Raw genomic sequence first — 18494 nt, forward strand, 5'->3', positions numbered from 1 at the left:
ACTTTGGTAATCATCACTTTGTTCTTATATTTAAGAGTCTATTTCTTGGTTTGTCTCTCTCTCTCTTTTTCTTCCCTTTGCTCATTTGTTTTGTTTCTTAAATTCCACATATGAGTGAAATCATACGGTATTTGTCTTTTACTTATTTCACTTAGCATTATACTCTTTAGCTCCATCCATGTCATTGCAAATGGCAAGATTTCATTCTTTTTTATGACTGAGTAATATTCTATTAATATGTCTCATGTCTTCTTTATCCATTCATCTACCCTTGGACACTTGGGCAACTTCCATAGTTTGGATATTGTAAATAATACTGCACTAAATACAGGAGGACATGTGTCCCTTTGAATTAGTGTTTTTGTATTTTGGGGGTAAATATACAATTCTGCACTTACTGGATCATAGGATAGTTCTATTTTTAATTTTTTGAGGAATCTCTGGACTGTTTTCCACAGACACTGCACCAGTTTGCATCCCCACCAAGGACTCCATTTCCTCTACATCCTTGCCAACACCTGTTTTTTGTGTTTTTGATTGTAGCCATCTGACAGGTATGAGGTGATATCTCACTGGGATTTTGATTTGCATTTCTCTGATGATGAGTGCTGTTGAGCATCTTTTCATGTATCTGTTGGCCATCTGTCTTCTTTGGAGAAATGTCTGTCTTGTCTTCGGCCCATTTTTAAATTAAATTGTTTTGGGGGTGTTTTGTTGTATCAGTTCTTTATATATTTTGAATTCTAACCCTCTATCAGATATGTCACTTGCAAATATCTTCTCCCACTCTGTAGGTTACCTTTTAGTTTTGTTGATTACTTCCTTTGCTGTGTAGAAGCTTTTTATTCTGATGTATGTTCAATAGTTCTTTATTTTTGGTTTTATCTCCCTTCCCTCAGGAGACATAACTAGAAAAATGTTGCTATGGCCAATGTCAGAAAAATTACTTCCCGTGCTCTCTTCTAGGATTTTTATGGTGTCAGTTCCCACATTTAGGTGTCTTATCCATTTTGAGTTATATCTGTGCATGCTGTAAAAAAGTGGTCCAGTGTCATTCTTTTGCATATAGCAGTATAGTTTTCCTAGCACCATTTTTTGAAGAGACTGTCTTTTCCCCATGGCTTATTCTTTCCTCTTTTGTCAAAGATTAATTGAGGGTTTATTTCTGGGCTCTCTATTGTGGTCTAATGATCTATTTTTCTGTTTTTGTGACAGTACCATACTGTTTTGATTGCTACAGTTTTGTAATATAGCTTAAAGTCTGGAATTGTGATGCCTCCAGTTTTGTTTTTCTTTTTCAAAATTGCTTTGGCTATTCAGGGTCTTTTGTGGTTCCATACAAATTTTAGGATTGTTTGTTCTAGCTCTGTGAAAAATGCTGTTGGTATTTTGATAGGGATTGCATTCAACCTACAGATTGGTTTTGGCACTCTTTTTTTAAAAATATTTTTTAATTTTTTAAAATATTTTTGTATTCAGATGCAGAAACCAACAGACACAGTTCACTTCTGGCTGGACATTGATTGGCTACTTCAATGCTCAGTGTTAGCCTACTTCATTCATTCTTCAGTGGCCACCAGAACAGTCTGTTTTCTCCTAACATCTTGCCTTTGCATGTCTTCCCTTATAATGTTCCCCAGAAAACTGACCTTCTGCCAGATAAATGCTTAGAAGAATGAGAGTGTGTGTGTTGGGGGTGGGGGGGTGTCTTTAGCATACCACAGCTCACATTGCCATGTTTATTTTCCAACAGATTGTCCTCCCAGCCACTTTTGTGTTTTTGGCTCTGATGCTTTCCCTCATCATCCCCCCCTTCGGTGAATATCCGGCTTTGACCCTTCACCCCTGGATGTACGGGCAGCAGTACACGTTCTTCAGGTGTGTAAGATTCATCCCTAAAGGTTATCATTCACCCCATGGGCTGTGGGGCTCCCAGGTCAGCCTGCTTGGAGGGACCTTCCCCTTTCCACAGCAACCAATGTGGTAGGGGGCCTGGACTGCCCTCCAAAAGGAAGTTAATGTACCTGTCACTTGGGAAAGGTGACCCCAAGTGGACAACGGGGACTGCCAGGTGTAAGGAAAGAAAAAGTAAAGGTTGGGTGAGTAGGTTGAACCTCATCTTTTTGAGGCGCAGACATGATACGCCAGCAGATCACCGGGCCTGTGGGAGCAGCACCCTCCCTTCCCAGCACCCTGCAGCCACCCCCAGGCAGCGTTCTGTGGCTTGCATTCATGCCCAGCGTGGAGCAGCCGTTCCGTGCATGCCTGTCAAGTTGCATGTTAGCTGCTTTGTCCCTTTGTCCCAGTCATGCATCTGTCAAGTAAGCCCCTCTCACTCTGTCTAGTTTGGACCAGCCAGGCAGTGAGCAGCTGGTAGCACTTGCGGATGTCCTCCTGAACAAGCCGGGCTTTGGCAACCGCTGCCTGAAGGAAGAGTGGCTTCCGTAAGTCCCTGCGCACCCCTGTCCTCCCATCAGCGACTGCCCCAGAGGAGCCCTGAGGGTGGGATCCCAGGCTGGCAGGTCAGGAGAGGTCCCATCTCCATCCCGCTCTCTGTTACACAGGTGCTTCCTCATCCCTGACCTTCATCCGCCTCTCCTTCAACACCCAGTGCAAGGGTGTCCCCACCTCTGAGGAATCCCCTGCATCACTGGGCAGCTTTGTATTTCTAGAATTCCCAATATAGAAAGTTCTGTACTAAGTTGACATATGCTTCCCACAGTGTATTTGAAAGGAATCTGAACAGGGAAAGGAGGGAGATGGGGGATGTGCTATTGTTTAATTGGACCTAGAATGGCATTAATTACATAACTTTCAATTGCTGTAAGTACAGAGAAAAGAGTTACAGAGGGCAACTGAAGTCCAAGAATCCTTAAATTTCAGCATAATTGTAATGGCTTCTCTCATTCAGTAGTTTTCAGAGCTGTAGGTAAGGACCCAAACAGATGCAGCTCCAACTCCTCTTTTATTTGTTCTGTTTCTCAACAGCTAGAGGTACCAGGAGGAAGAAGGGAGATAAAACAGTCCACAAAGTAGACAGTTATTGCCCAGCCTAGTCAATCAACAAAATTCTGGTCTTGAGTTTTTTTGAGCAGAAACTAACATCCAAGAATAGAAGAAGAAAATATGTGGGTCTGCGGAGATAGAGGAAAGGCTAAGGAGAAGGTTGGGCACTATTTCTCATTTTTAGGGATTTTTATCAACTGGAGCTACTTGTGAAATATTTTCTTGCCTTCCATGAGGGAGTACCCCTGTGTCAATTCAACCCCCTGGAAGACTCCTTCTGTGTCCCCGAACATCACCCACCTGTTCCAGAAGCAGAAATGGACGTCAGAGGACCCCTCGCCCTCCTGCATGTGCAGCACCAGAGAGAAGCTCACCATGCTCCCTGAGTGCCCCGAGGGTGCAGGGGGGCTCCCACCCCCTCAGGTACCTCGACCCTCCATGGGAAGCCAGTGGCCCCGAGTCTGCCCATGACAGCAGGGATTGGGGAAAAGGCACTGTGCCTCCTGAGTTTCTAGCTGACTAACATTTCAAACTGAGAGCTGAGAGAGGGCCCAAAGGAGTCCTCGGGTCCTCTCAGAGGCGCATGCTTAAAGGCACTGTCTCAACTAGTTGTTCCATTTTCCACCAGGCACTCCCTCTTCAGTCTAAAAAAAAAAAAAAAAAAAAAAAAACTTTAAACATTAAAAAATATACTAGTCAGGTTGCCTGGGTGGTTCAGTAGGTTCAGCGTCTACCTTTGGCTCAGGTCATGATCCCAGGGTCCTAAGATCAAGTCTTGCATCGGCGTCCCTGCTCAGCAAGGAACCTGCTTCTCCCTCTGCCAGCTACTCCCCCTGCTTGTGCTTTCTCTCTCTCTGACAAATAAATAAAATCTTTTTTTTAAAAAAGCATTAAAAAAAGAAAAAATATATGCAAGTCATGTGTGCTTGTTAGAGAAAAATTAGAAAATATGGTTAAGTCCGAAGAAAAGAAATCATCCTATAATTAGAAATAACCAATAACATTTGCTTTTTATCTATACAGGATTATATTCAAAACACTGTTTTGAAACCTGTTTTCACTTAGAAACATATCATGAACATATGTTCATGTTAATAAATATATACACATCATCACTTTTAATCTCTGCATACTGTCCCGCTGTTTCATTTAATTTGTTTAACCTCTCATTGAACATGTGAGTTTTCAGTATTTTCCATTTTAAACAATGTAGTGTCCCTTCAAATGCATATGTATTTGCATACTTGTTAACAACCTAATTAAGACATTTGGCACATGCTGTGTAACCAACATGCATACACTGCTTGCATGCATACATGTGCGTGTGCACACACACACGAACATAGCCAGTTACCTACATTTTTCTCTGAGCAGCATCCTCTTTTGGGAGTTCTTTTTATTTAAGATTTTATTTATTAATTTGTGAAAGAGAGGGAGGGAGAGAGAGATCACGAGCAGGCAGAGAGAGAGGTAGAAGCAGAGTCCCCACTGAGCAGGGAGCCCAATGTGGGGATCACTCCCAGAATGCTGGGATCATGACCTTAGCCGAAGGCAGCCACTTAACTGACTGAGCCACCCAGATGCCCTCTTTTGGGAGTTCTGAACTCCTTGATGTATCACCCCAGTGAGCCTCTCCCAGGGGCATCAGAGATAGTGAAAGGGGTCAGAGAAGTCTTCCTCTGTCTTCAGTTACTAACAAGCCTCCCAGCTGACTGGCACGGAACTGGGCCTTGTGTGGCCTTCCCTAATGATCTGCCAGTGAATGAACGATTCCCCGATAATCAGCGTGTCCCAGTGGGATGAGCACCAGCATTGGTGTCAGAGAGCCCCAGGCTAGTTACGTGGCCTCTCTGAGCCTTCACTTCCTCATTTATAAGTTAAAGATAACTACTTATTTCATAGTGTTATTATGAGAAATCAATGAAATAATGTGGGTAAAGGAACTATATTATTTAGTAGATTCAGCTCAACTGAAGACAACCTCAAACTGACCATGGATAAAATAAGACACAGTTTGTATCCCTCTCAAGTGAAAGTTTATGCAGGCAGTCTGTCACATTGTGTTTTGTTGCTTCTCCCTGGTAAACACGCCTTAGCCTCATTGGCCAATCTGGCAGAATCTACTTTCCTGGTAGCGGAATAGAAGGAATAGAAGATGAAGACAGTGCAAAGTGTACAGATGCTCTATCTTTTAAGGAAGATTTCCAGAAGCTACCACATTGCACTTTCTCTTATACACGATTAGCCAGAACTAAACATCAAGAAAGACTGGAAACTCTGTAGTCTTTATTCTGGGAGGCCTTGAACCTACCCAATTAAAAAAAAAAAAAAAAAAAGTCTGTTACTATGGCATACCCAGAAGGGCAGAGCACATAGTCGGGGACAACTAAATTTTGCGATAGCATCAGTCACAGCTGCTGGCCTATAAGTGATTCTGTGTTTGTGAGCATCCTCCTATCTTTCTCTTTATTTGCTAAAAGCATATACCTTTATATTTTTCAAGCAGTATGTTTTCCCTTTGAATCACAACTCAGCCACTGCAGCATCACAGAGATCTCAGAAGAGGGAATCAGGGAGCTTGTTCCAATTCTCTGTACCCCAAGAGGAAGCTTTGCTTCTTCTGAGATGACTGAGGGAACCTGCGGCTGCTTCTGTTCGGATACATCAGGCAGTGGGACGCAGCACAAGAGTCCTTGGCTGGGAACACAGGGGAGGAAGGCGAAGCAGAGCTATGTGGAAATTCGTTTCCTCAGTGGATCCTCCCTTCAAGACTTCCTGCCTAGCTTAGGAACCTTTCTTTTCAATAATTAGTCCTTGGTTCCTGGTGGGAAAATTTAACAGATCTCCATAGCCAGAGTCCTGGAAAAAGGCAAGCCAGTCCTGTGATTATATATATTTTTTTTTAATCACTCCTGCATTTCCTCACTATCACTGATGCTTCTCTTGGGAGCAAAGTTGAATCTCAGGCATCAGCTCAGGAGGTGCTATGTGTATTTGTGTGTCTTTTACACACACACACATACATGCATGCTCACAGTTAGACCCACTCACCCCACTCATTCAAACACACTCTCCTGTTCAGCCTGGAATAAAGCCAAAGTGATATGGGCTTCCCTCAGAGCTAGTAAATTGTACACATCAGAAAAATTGGGGTGGTGATGCAGTCTTCCCTAGGGTTCCTTCCTGTCCTACCAGTCTTTGAATGGTGGCATGTCCTGATATGGAACTGCTCCATTCCTGACTTCTAGAATACACAGAGATCAAGTTGTAGGAGTCTTTTATTTGGTAGAATTTTTAGAAAATAATTTATCACAAATTACCAGACACCAGCAACTCTCCCAGCCTAGTTTCTACCAGGGTAGCGTGGCAGGTCCCCCGGGTGCCATTCTTAGCTTAAGAAGCAGGTGATAGAGTGAAAAGAGCAGGGCTAGGGAGACAGACCAATGTGGGTTCAAATCCTAGCTCAACCCCCTATAACTTCTGTGACCTGGTGCAAGTTAGCTGAGCTCTCTCGACTTCGGTTTCTCCGACTGTAAATTAAAGCAACAGTTCTTCCCTAAGAGTATAATGATTAAGGGAGACAATGAATATAGAGCATTTAACAAAGTGCCTGACACACAGTAAGCATTCAGTAGATGCTAGTTCTCCTAGCATTGGAGGAACCAAGTGAAGAAAGTAAATTGAAGAGAAGTAAAATGGGAAAGGGGTGGGGGAGGCAGAATGTATATAAGAACAAAAAGAATGGTATGTGATGGTATGTGCGATGTGTTTTTAATTTCACCAGAAATACCCTTAGCTACTCTGAGTAGTGCCCTTGACACCCTAGGTTCTTGATTGACCAGAAGTGCACCAACAATGTGTAGACCCAAATTTAAGGTAATACTGCCACCTAGTGGCCGAACTCATGCGCTTTTTGAATCATCCAAAGATGAAACCAGCTTCCAGTTCTAGATCTGTTTTAAAGGCATTCTGTAAATTGTTAAGGGACTGCCTGAATTCCTTCATCCATGTCACAAATGTATTGTTTCACCTACATTCCAGGTATATTCCAGGTACTAGAAAGTCCCTGCTCTCTTAGAATTGATATCACACAGAGAGGTAACAGATTAAAAACAAGGAAGCAGATGAATTGGAAGGAGAATGTGAGATAGAGATGCAGATGAGAAGATATTGCAGCAGTAGGTTATGATAGAGAGTGACTAGGAATAGAAAATACTTCCCTGAGGAGTAAAATGTAGGGCGATAACTTGAATGATGATGAACTGTCCATGCAAAGTTGTCCGGGCAGAGCAATGTAGGCAGAGGGCACGGTCAAGTGCAGAGCTCCCTCAGGAATGAGGGGTGTACAGTGGAGAAGCAAAGAGAACAGTTGGGGAGGGTGAAGAGTAAGGAGAGTGGTGGCCAAAGGGCTCAGAGAGCAGGGCAGGTCCAGACTGTGACTGTGTCAGCCTTGATGATGATCCTCAGAGGAACCTAGGGTTTTTCGGAATGGGGAAACCAAGGACTGGGGAATTCTGATCTACATTTTTAAAGCTCAGTCTGGCTGCTGAGTGGAAAATGGATTTTAGAGGGCCAGGGCGGAATAAGGGAGGCCAGTCTGAAAGTTTCTGTCGACGTCCAGGTGAGGTCTGAGTGGAGGCTTGCACTAAGGAGGTATTCCAGAATTGGAGCAGTGGGGATGGAATGGAGATTTACTTTGGAGTTGCAACTATCCTATCTTGTCAATGGGTTGGAGAAAAGAGAGGGATCCAAGATGGCTCCACATCTTTAATGTGGGACTAGGGATATGCCAGTGCTTTATTTAGTGTCTTCCCAGCAGCTGAGTCCATAAATAATTTTTAGAGAACAACCCACAGATTCCAAGGTGACTAACATAGATGTCTCATTGCCTCAGAGAATACAGCGCAGCACTGAAGTTCTACAAGATCTTACGAACAGGAACATCTCTGACTTCTTGGTAAAAACATATCCTTCTCTTATACGAAGCAGGTAAGAAGAGATTCTTTCATAATTTACAAGCTGGCTCCCTGTAGAGAGTACTAACTAGAGACAGAAGATAATTTATTCTCACAGCTTATTGGCAATCAGGGCAGTGAAATTTTATTTTTCCTGATTTACCCGAAAAAGCAATTGAGACATACATAAGTAAAAATGCAACTTAAAATTAGTTTTGTTGTCATTTTTTCATTTTATTTAGGCCAAGTAGTTTTAAGTTTAACCCATGCACCATTAAAAATAAAGTAAGAAAGCCCACAATGCACCCGGTAATGCAGCCTCATGTTTTAACTAGTCAGAATGAGAGACAACATTTTGAGGGGAGAGTAAAGGAGAAAAAAGAGAGAAAAGGAGAGAAGCAAGGAAGAAAGGAACAAATCAGACCAACATAGAAAAAAAGCAGTGTGGGATGGTAGCCTATAAGGAAGGCCACAGGTTGGCCAAGTTTGGGTCACCTTGTGGCGCCCTAGCTATAAACTCTCCTCTGAGTCCCTGCCCTTCAGTGTGCCCCTCAGTTCTTCTGTGAGCGCCCCCTTTTGTCAGCTCCGCAGCTGCTCCTCTCTGGCCCCAACAGGGGATGGGCAGTGTCAGCAGCCGCTGTCAGAGCTTGACAAGAGCATGTTCTAGAAAGGGAGCCTTGGGGAGCCCTGATTCAGTCCCCGTGTGCTCTGGGGCCTCATAATAAAACACATACTATGTAATTGTCATAGTCCTTTCAGTTGCTTCCTCTGCCAGGCCCTGAACAAAGGATAAGCCAACTCGGTTAACTAGAACACGCTGCCAGTGGGGAGAGCCGCTGCTGAGAAGGCAGTGCCAAGCCAGCACTAGCAAAATGAAAAAACACCATCCAAGCACAAGAATAAGTGCAGTGTGCATAGTATTTATTCAATAATGCAATAAAACCACAACCATCCCAAACTTTGCCCTCAGCAGTAAATTTGCAGTATGGAATTCTGTGCTTGATGACAGTGATCGTTGACAGGGCCTGAACTGTGAGGTCTAGAATTGGCATCTGCTCATTACTTGTCGTTTTACCCCTGATTGGCTGGAAGCCAGTCTCTTAACTTTGGGCTTGGACTAAGTCAGCACTTCTCCCCAGTGTGCAGGTGATTAATACTAGAGTCTTGTTTGTGCAGGGTGGAAGATGGGAGGGCTGCAGCCTTCTTTCCACACACTGATATAATGGTGGCCCCATTTTCTGGGTCCAGATGGTCTGACAAATGACCTGACCACAGGACCACCCAGAAAGCCCAGAATGCAGGATATGACTTGGAACACAGTCCTTCCTCTGCATGTGCACTTGGGCTCCGCCTCTGGGCCTGGAGGCTTCCCCCTTGTTTGGATACCAGGAAATGCAAAACTGCCCCCGCTAGATGGAGCGGCCCCAATGAGTGTTTGGAAAGAAAGTTAACACTACCGCCTTCCTTAGGGGACTCATTGTATAATTTGTTTTGGCTTTTAGCTTGAAGAGCAAATTCTGGGTCAACGAACAGAGGTAAGAAACTACTTTTGTAAGAAATTAAAATCTCAGATTGATCCATTTAAAATAACTGCACATTAAAAAAAAACACACCTGGAGCCACATGGGCTGTTCAATTACGTACTCAGGAAATCACAAGTCATGTCCTGAAGGCTATGTGGCTAAGCAGTAGATCTCCTTGGAGAATATATAGGGGAGGTGGTGTTCCCTTAAGAGGTGTTCCAGAGCATTCCCACTCAGAGGGGTTTCTATAACCTCACAAGGGTAACAGTGGAGAACTGCAGTGACAGGACCTGTAACCTAAGCTCTGCCACTCCATGGCCCATCCCTCTTGAGCCTCAGGGAGTCCAGCCCAGTCCCAGACTCACCCCATGCCTGGGGCATTCTCGAATCTCAAGTGGTTTCAGAGGCTTGGAGGAATATTCTAAGAGTGAGATGGCCTCCCATAGTCCCTCAGCAATAGGGCCTCTAGAATGAATGCAGAGCTGATATTAACTTGATTTCCTCGGTGGATTTTAAACCATGAAATGGAAATCCAGCCTTTAGAATTGCTCCCTAGAGGGAAATGTGGGGCCTCAGTTGAAGCAGAAATGGGGGGTGGGGCAGTTTGAGTCCCTGAGAAATAAAGTTCCCCTCCTCTGCCTTGCCTAAGCAGCAGATTAATTTTGTTCTGTCAAGGAGTTCGGCTTTTATCCTGCCACTGCAAGGTTTAACACCCAAGAGGGACAGGCCCAGATTGGTGTTTGAGAATGATCACTTCAGACTGCCAAGCAGTGTGAAAGATGGGTGAGAGCAGGAGAGATCCAACGCTAGGACCCCTGTTCAGGTTCTAACAGCAGAGTTAGGGCAGGGGATCTGCAAAGCACAGGAGTGGCACCAAAAAGGAATCCTTGTTTGGGGTGTAGGTAGAGTCAGGGAAGACCTCAGAAAGAAGATGACATATGACAGATGAGCCCGAGTAGGCCAGGTGCTCAAAAAAGGGCAAGGCACTCCTGGGAAGCTAGCAGCCCCACTTTGGCAGAGATGCCAAGGCAGCCTGGACCAGCAGGGACTCTGGAAGTGATCTGACAGGGCTGGCTTATGCTACTTGAGGGAAGGCATGAGAGGGGCAACATTGGAGAGGGGGGCAGAGACCAAACTCAGTAAAGATTGGGACTTATCCTGGAGGCAACCAGAAGGCATTGATAGTTGGTTTGTAAAGTGGAGCCGTGTTGCTGACTAGTCCGGACAATTCCCCCAAAGTACACACTGCCCTGCAGAACCCAAGAGAGCTATCGACAGGTGTGAAGCACCACAAGCATGGTTCGTGGCCCCGACTTGAGGACTTCTTGTTCCCTTGTCAGGTACGGAGGAATTTCCATTGGAGGAAAGCTCCCAGTTCTTCCCATCACTGGGGAAGCCCTTGTTGAATTTTTAAGCCACCTTGGCCAGATGATGAATGTGAGCGGGGTATGTAAACATCTTGGAGATTTGGGTAGAACTTCTGATGTGCTGGTTATCATGAAGCAAATAATCATGAGTGTTAAGTGGAGAAAAAACCCCTTGTGCTGTTTTCTAGGGCCCTATCACCAGAGAGGCCTCTAGAGAAATGCCTGCTTTCCTCAAACATCTAGAAACTGAAGACAACGTTAAGGTACTGGTCCTGCAGTCTGCCCTAGAGCTAAAAATTCACGTGAGCTAGTTATTTTAGTTTTATTTCTCCAGCTTAATTACATTCCATCCCTCCTCCTGTTGAAATCTAGCCTGGAATGTCTTCCAGCTGCCAAACCCTTCCTCCTCCTCCTCACATTCTTTCTCCTGCAGCTCATTTTTTCTTTAAACAGCTGTAGCACAGCCTAACAAAGCCCATCTCTGCTCTGTAGGTGTGGTTTAACAACAAAGGCTGGCATGCCCTGGTGAGCTTTCTCAATGTGGCCCACAATGCCATCTTACGGACCAGCCTGCACAAGGACAAGAACCCCGAGGAGTACGGCATCACCGTCATCAGCCAGCCCCTGAACTTGACCAAGGAACAGCTCTCAGAGATCACAGTGTAAGCTGCCGTGGCCCCCAGCCTCCCAGCTCTCCCGTAGCCCTCTCCCCTCTTGGGACACGCCAAGAGGATTCTCACTAACGTGAGCTGCTGGGCAGGATGGCAAGATTGTTAAATCAGGCACACACGAACATGAGACTTTCAAGTGCCTCATGTACCAAACGGCTTGGCCATTTTTTCTCTTCATATTTATTTGGAAACTAAGCATAGATTTGGTTCTCTTCCCTTTTGGCTTTTAATACCAAGTTGCTCCTGGAGCTTGCACAAATATTCTCCTTACCAGTTTGCAAAGTGACTGCCGGGAACTAGGAAAGTGGAGCCAATCTTTCATCTCCTGGAGTAATCATCTTAGATTCCAGGAATTTCCCTCAGATGGCCAGGCTTTCAAGACTTCAACAGATCCTTGCCTTCCTCAAGCTTGGGCTCTCACTGCATAGCTTCAGGCAGTGAAAGATAGCAGTCCCAGGCAATCTGTAGTATGTGTGCGCCATTTGGGGCCTATATTCAGTGGGGAGGGCTTCGTGAGTGCAAACTTCTGGGAGACTGTGAAGGTCCTCATGTTCCTATCCCAGTGTATTCAGTGCCCTCAACACTCATCCCGAATATGCCGTGTCATTGGCTAAAACTTGGGCCCTGGTCCCCTGGGGCCTTCCTTTGGACACCCTCAGAGGCCCTCAACTGAGGAAGCATAGTCTGTTCTATGCCAGTTCTCACTCAGCCGAGGTTTCTGCATCTGCAGCCCAGCCTCTTGAATCTGAAATAAGAAATAAGTCTTCTGTGGTTATAAAAACAGTACATAAAAGAGTATATGATTGTTAAATAAAGTGTATAGAACAGAGTTTTTAAAAACTTATTTTCTAAAACCCCCCACACACAGTTTAGGGTCTTGCCTCTAAACATTTTGTGTTTCCTTCCGGTTATTTATTCTCTCCTTCCTGCATGTGTGGATTGTGCCCTTTGTAGTTTCAGCAGGGCTGTGCCTGACACACGCGGTGCCTCATGGGAATTAGTAGGAAGTGCTCTGCTCTCTGTGCAGGCACTGTCCCGGGCCAGCGCCTCGCTCCTATGTGACATGCAGGTGGGACTCAGCCACACCTGCCACCTTAGCCACACACTTTCTCAGAGATCCAGGAGAGAGTGAAGAGAGCCAAGCTCCTATATGACTGGCCTGTTCTCTTTTCACTTAAATTTACATTATCAATATTTCCCCATGTTGTAATATGTTTCTTGAAAGTGTGATTGAACAGGATTTCGCAGACCATATTGTTGTCTAAACAGAAAATCCAGGACTTATCTATAGACAAATTATGAGAAATAATAAGAACATTGTAGTATATGAGATTAATATAAGAATCCATTTCTGTATACCAACAAATAATTAGAAAAGGTAACAAAATTTGTGTAGATTATTATATTAACATGAAAAATGTTTGATATTAACATTAATATTAGTATTGGAATAGGAAACCCACAGATATCCACGTAACCTTGACCCAGTTTGACTAGCTCAACTGAGTGAAACAACAAGCTTCCAGGGGATTCTGGAGGCGATTACCTGGAGTTGGGTGAGGCTAACTGAGCCTGAGCCTACCTTCGTCCTTCTCCAGCTTCTGCTCTCTCTCACCGTGTCTCTCATCCTCCTGCAGGCTGACCACTTCGGTGGATGCCATGGTTGCCATCTGTGTGATTTTTGCCATGTCCTTCGTCCCAGCCAGCTTTGTCCTTTATTTGATCCAGGAGAGGGTAAACAAAGCCAAGCACCTCCAGTTTGTCAGCGGAGTGAGCCCCACCACCTACTGGCTGACCAATTTCCTCTGGGACATTGTAAGTGTCAGGTCATTGCTTCCGTGGGCCCATGGTGGGCAGGTATTTGTCTGGTCTGACTGAGGGGACCTAGTGGGGGTGGGCTGTTGCCAGGTGCTGTGATGAGGGCCTTGTGTGTTTGCTGTTTCTTGGAAAGGCCCAGAATTAGGAGCCCCAAGCCAGGGAAGGATGTGGGGCCCAACTTAACAGCTACTGAATTGGGGCTTTGCTTGCCCTGCCCCAAGGGACCTTCTGACCCACTGAATAATTAGTGAGCTGCAGATATGAGGCTGCCTTTCCGGGGAATAATCTGGGGCTGAAGAGGTAGTATCGAGAGCTCCTTCATCCTACATTCTCTTCTTACATCCTGATCCACCCCTTAAGGGGGAAGGATGGAACTTCTCCTGAGGTAGAGTCACTGAATAAATATAGGACATCAGTTAAATCTAAATTTCAGATAAAATAATGATTTTAGTATAAGTATATCCCACCTGCTAAATACTGTATGCATACATACTTTTATTTTATTTATTTTTTTTAAAGATTTTATTTATTTATTTGACAGAGAGAGATCACAAGCAGGCAGAGAGGCAGGTAGAGAGAGAGGAGGAAGCAGGCTCCCCGCTGAGCAGAGAGCCTGATGCGGGGCTCGATCCCAGGACCCTGAGATCATGACCCGAGCCGAAGGCAGTGGCTTAACCCACTGAGCCACCCAGGCGCCCCTGCATACATACTTTTAATCTGGCAACCCTATCCAGTAGCCTTACTTTGCTTTTCCAAAGTAACCAGACCTCCACCAAATCAGATTAGCCACCACTTTAGGGAATATAAGAAAAAATTATTTATCAAGTCAATAGCAGACTGCCACCTCTCTCACAACCAGGATTATTGGGGGCAGGAAGGAGTCAAGATGAATTATCTTATGACAGACCACAGGATCAAAATAAATTGGCAGAAAAGCCTTAATTATAATGTAGCAGGGGTCATTATGACATCAACTCCAGTGTTTTCTGGGCACTGTGGCTAACAAGATCCTTTGTTTTATCCCAGCATTCTAAGTTTAACATGAGTCTCCATTTCATGTTATGTTAAGAGATATCATGATGGAAACCAACACAAACAACTGTTTCATGGTGGTTTTGAATAATGATGACAAATACTAGGGCTTATAAACACACAGTTTCTTTGATCTTAGCTTCCTAACCACAGTCATCACTGAATAATACAAAACCAGAAACCGTCAGTAGCAACTAAATTCGTTCTTCTCTATCCTATCTACCTGAAAAAAACACTTACAAATGTACGGGGAGGAGTCAGAATCCTCAGGCCTCACTTTGGATAAGAATTTTAAGCATGAAAGTGCTGGGTTTTGCATTCTACTTTTTTTTTTTTTTTTTAAATAAAGATGAGGATTGTAGAATTTGTACTTTGGGCAGACCCATGCATGTGCCTAGCTACAGAGATCTCTGAGCCTGAGCAGAAACGTGCATAGAAGTCTAGAGTGGGTGTCTGGTGGGAGGTAAAGCTAGCTACTGTGTGGTTTGCTCTCCCTATCTGTCCTAATGTCTTTAGAACTGAATTGTGTAGGAAGGGAAGAAAAGGGATAAAGTGATGAAAGGCCTCATGAAGTTCAACTATTTGTTCAATAGTTCAAATAGTTCGACTATTTGAACTTCATGAGGCCAAAGACTAAATATTTTGAGATTTTCTGTATTCAAGAGACATGCTTAGAAAGTAGAATCAGTAGGACTTCATGACCAATTAGAAAGAGAAAAGAGAAATCAGGTGGATTTTTAGAACTCATTCTCTCAAAGACAGAGACTGAAGCTTCCCTGCACTGGGAGATGGGAGTGGGGAATAGTAGGAGGCCTAGGAACAACTTAATGTGTGTCAGCTGACCAAGAACTGTTTAGACAAATACAGTCAGAATCCCAGACCATTATAAGTGCTGGAGGAGCCTGCCCCTGCCCCCATTTTATGGAACAGGAGACAGAGTACCTGAGAGGTTAAGTGTCTCACTCTCCTTTTCTTTCTTCGAGATGAATTACGCTGTGAGCGCTGCTCTGGTGGTGGGAATCTTCATCGGGTTTCAGAAGAAAGCCTACACTTCTCCAGAAAATCTCCCTGCCCTTGTTGCCCTGCTCATGCTATATGGGTGAGTTGTTTGGGTCATTAGCTAATGCCACCCAAAGGGAAGCCAAGAGAGGTGCGTGCTCTTCTGACAGGAAACCAGGGTTTCTGGCAGCCAGGTTAGCACCCTCCGCAGGGTGTGCTGCTACTGACCAGGAATCTGTTGCAGACTCCACGCATGGAGCTGCTCCTGAGGCTCGAATGAATCTTCTTTCACTCCAGCTGGGGCCTGACCAGGGTCTGGGAGTCCCTCATTCTCCCATCCCTCACCCGTCTCTGATTCTCATTCATCCATAGCCAACCTGTCCATCTCAGTGTCTCCTGCTGGACTGGCCAAGAGTTATTTGCACATGGAAGACTGCAGCTGAAAGGCTGCCCCTGAGCCAGGGCCAGAGGATGACACAGGGATTAAATCCCATAGAATCATAGAGCAGGACATGCAACTTTATACCCCGGCCTACTCCCCACTGTGTATGTACCCATGGACAAGTAATTATCCCATCTGCGCCTCAGTGTCCTCATCTGTAAAATGGAAATAATGACACTTGGTCCTTCCTGCGAGGGCCAGTGAAGTCTTGCCAGGGCGATGGTCTCTGTTCATCTCTCTTAGAAATAAAGAATTCAGGAGCCAGGACTGTCAGTTGTGAAGATGAGCCTCCTGGGACCTCAGCTTGGCTTTGGTGATCCCAACTAGAGTGGGAAGCATTGCGGGTAGACACAGCCCCTCTGCCTGGTAAAAGGCATGTTCACAGCCACCATCTCACTTGCTCCTTACCAAACCCCAGTGAGGTAGCCAGGAAAGAAATCACTGTCTCCCTTCAAAGATAAGGAATCCTTATTGAATATGAAGACCAAGGGACAGACTGCTTTCAGGTCGTCCTGGGACTCTCACCAGGGCAGGCATGTCCTCTCGTGTGGGGGAATGCATTATATCTAGTGGTACAGAGACTGCAACTCTGTCGCACTGCATTGTGTCGTTTCCCCTCACAGATGGGCAGTCATTCCCATGATGTACCCCGCGTCCTTCCTGTTTGATATCCCCAGCACAGCCTACGTGGCCTTGTCTTGTGCTAATCTGTTTATCGGCATCAACAGCAGTGCCATCACCTTCATCTTGGAATTATTTGAGAATAACCAGGTGAGCATGACTTCTGTGGCTTCCTTGTTGGATTACGAAAATATTAGAGAGTGTCTGATGGTCAAGCAGAGCCAGAAGCAAATACTGTGGCTGGACACCCTTAGTGCATACATGAATGTGTCTTCCTCCTTTCCTCCCTTTCTCCATCCTTGCTGCTTGCCTCCTTCCCTTCACTTTCCCTCTTCTTCCTCCCTCCCTCCCTTCCTCCTTCTATTCCTTCCTTCCTTGTTTTCAGTTAAGCTCATTTAACTCTATTTGTGTGCTCTGAGTCTCATGGTTTTCTGAGCTTGTTTTGCAAGCTATAAATGACCTTTTGTGATCCCAAGCTTTTAAATTTTCTTACTCCTTCAGAGTTTCCTTGGTGACTTCAGGTGTTAGGTTTTTCTACACACACACATTCACACATACATGTGTGAGTGCATTGACGCGATTTCAAAGGAATGAAAAGGCCTACAAAGAAGTCTCCTTCCTGCCCCTGTCTCCCAGTCACCTGCTTTGCTTCTCCAGAGATGACCTTTCATTTCTGTTTCTTAGGTGTTCTGGCAACAAATAAGCAAATGCATAAATTTTCTTTCTCCCACTTTCTTCTACATATAGTAATGGAGTAACACTTACTATTCTATATGAAACTTAATTCTGAGGATAGGGTTAGAAATGTTCGGTGCTGAGTGAATCACTTTTCTGAGCTATGAAGTACAGTTGTCCCGTGCATGCTCCCCAGACGTCCCCTGGCCCAGAAAGAGCCGGCCAGGCTAACTCCTAAAACAATGGCAGCAGCTCTGGGGCTGTCTGTGTGCCCCACCCCCACAGCCAGCTGTGTCTGAGCCTGGGTTTGGCCAGCCCAGCCCGGAACACTCTCAAGCCCCAGCAGGCCTGCCAGTGGCCTCTCTAGTCTGTTCCTCCCTCACTAGGTCTTTGAGTTCAGAGGGTGCACACCAGCCAGCACATCAGCACTGCTGTCCTGTGACCCCTGTCCCCAATCCTGCCTCTGGGCCCTGCTGGGAGGACCCAAGGCAATCTCCACTTACCCCCAGCCCCACGGCCTCCTGAGTGATGCTTCCCCAGACCTTGTCAGACTTCCTGCAACAAAACCCCATTTGTCCCATGAATTGTAAAACAATGTACTATGTCACAGTCAGAGAAATGGATGGGAAAGAACACAGACTCTGCTGATGACAGAGCCTCCTGGCAGACTGAAAATGCTCCTCTTCAGAACTGTTTGTCACGGGCTCACAACCCACTGTGTCTTAAGAGATTGTGTTACTTCAGAAAAATTGAAGAGTAAGCTCAAAGCAACTCAAAACACTCTCCCCGCTGAGGGCTACACTCATCTAGCTGACATTTCCGGAGCACACCCCCTTCCCCTGCAGAAAAGCTGCTTACTTTCTTGTAAGTCCTCAGAGAGGCAGATGCTACAGAGATTCCCCTATCCCTCAGGAGGCTCCCAGGTCCCAGAGCTGCTGTCCCCACTGAATCAAGAGGCATCAACTAGGTGAACACCACGTAATGATGGTGCAGGCGTAAACCCATGTGAGCTGCTTATCCTACCCTGCAGGAACTCCCAGGCCAGTCTAGAAACGACCTGTGCCCCAAGCTAGGAACCGATATGAACCACAGTACCTGACATTCCGTAAGACAGCATGTGATAGAACAGCAAGGGAAGGAGACAGATAAAACACTGCAGATCAGAATGAGCTAAAGTGCTAAGCTACAGGACTCAGGAGAATCTGGGCAGAGGAGATTCTGTTGAGCCTGGCCTGGGATAAGAAGGATTTTATTAGCCCATTTAATAAATAATGAGGTGCCTACTATGAGCTAATCATTGAGTAAGGAGGACCCAGCCCCTATCCTCCAAAATAATTAGGACCCAGTCCCTTTCCTTCAGAGACCAGTGGCTAGCAGGGACAGCG

At 45.3% G+C, this 18494-nt stretch overlaps 1 protein-coding gene across 1 annotated transcript in view; it reads left to right on the plus strand.

Annotated features, from left to right (window-relative positions):
- ABCA4 (ATP binding cassette subfamily A member 4) overlaps positions 1-18494 on the plus strand; it is a 105055-nt gene that overhangs the window by 62351 nt on the left and 24210 nt on the right. Inside the window, exons 23-33 of the mRNA XM_047727670.1 lie at positions 1754-1878; positions 2346-2444; positions 3243-3429; positions 7901-7995; positions 9464-9496; positions 10825-10930; positions 11040-11114; positions 11344-11513; positions 13160-13337; positions 15356-15471; positions 16437-16584. Of these exons, the coding sequence (XP_047583626.1) occupies positions 1754-1878; positions 2346-2444; positions 3243-3429; positions 7901-7995; positions 9464-9496; positions 10825-10930; positions 11040-11114; positions 11344-11513; positions 13160-13337; positions 15356-15471; positions 16437-16584 (1332 nt within the window). The remainder of the gene's footprint in view (positions 1-1753; positions 1879-2345; positions 2445-3242; positions 3430-7900; positions 7996-9463; positions 9497-10824; positions 10931-11039; positions 11115-11343; positions 11514-13159; positions 13338-15355; positions 15472-16436; positions 16585-18494) is intronic.

This window comes from Lutra lutra, chromosome 4 (assembly GCF_902655055.1).
Source record: "Lutra lutra chromosome 4, mLutLut1.2, whole genome shotgun sequence".
Lineage (NCBI taxonomy): Eukaryota > Metazoa > Chordata > Mammalia > Carnivora > Mustelidae > Lutra > Lutra lutra.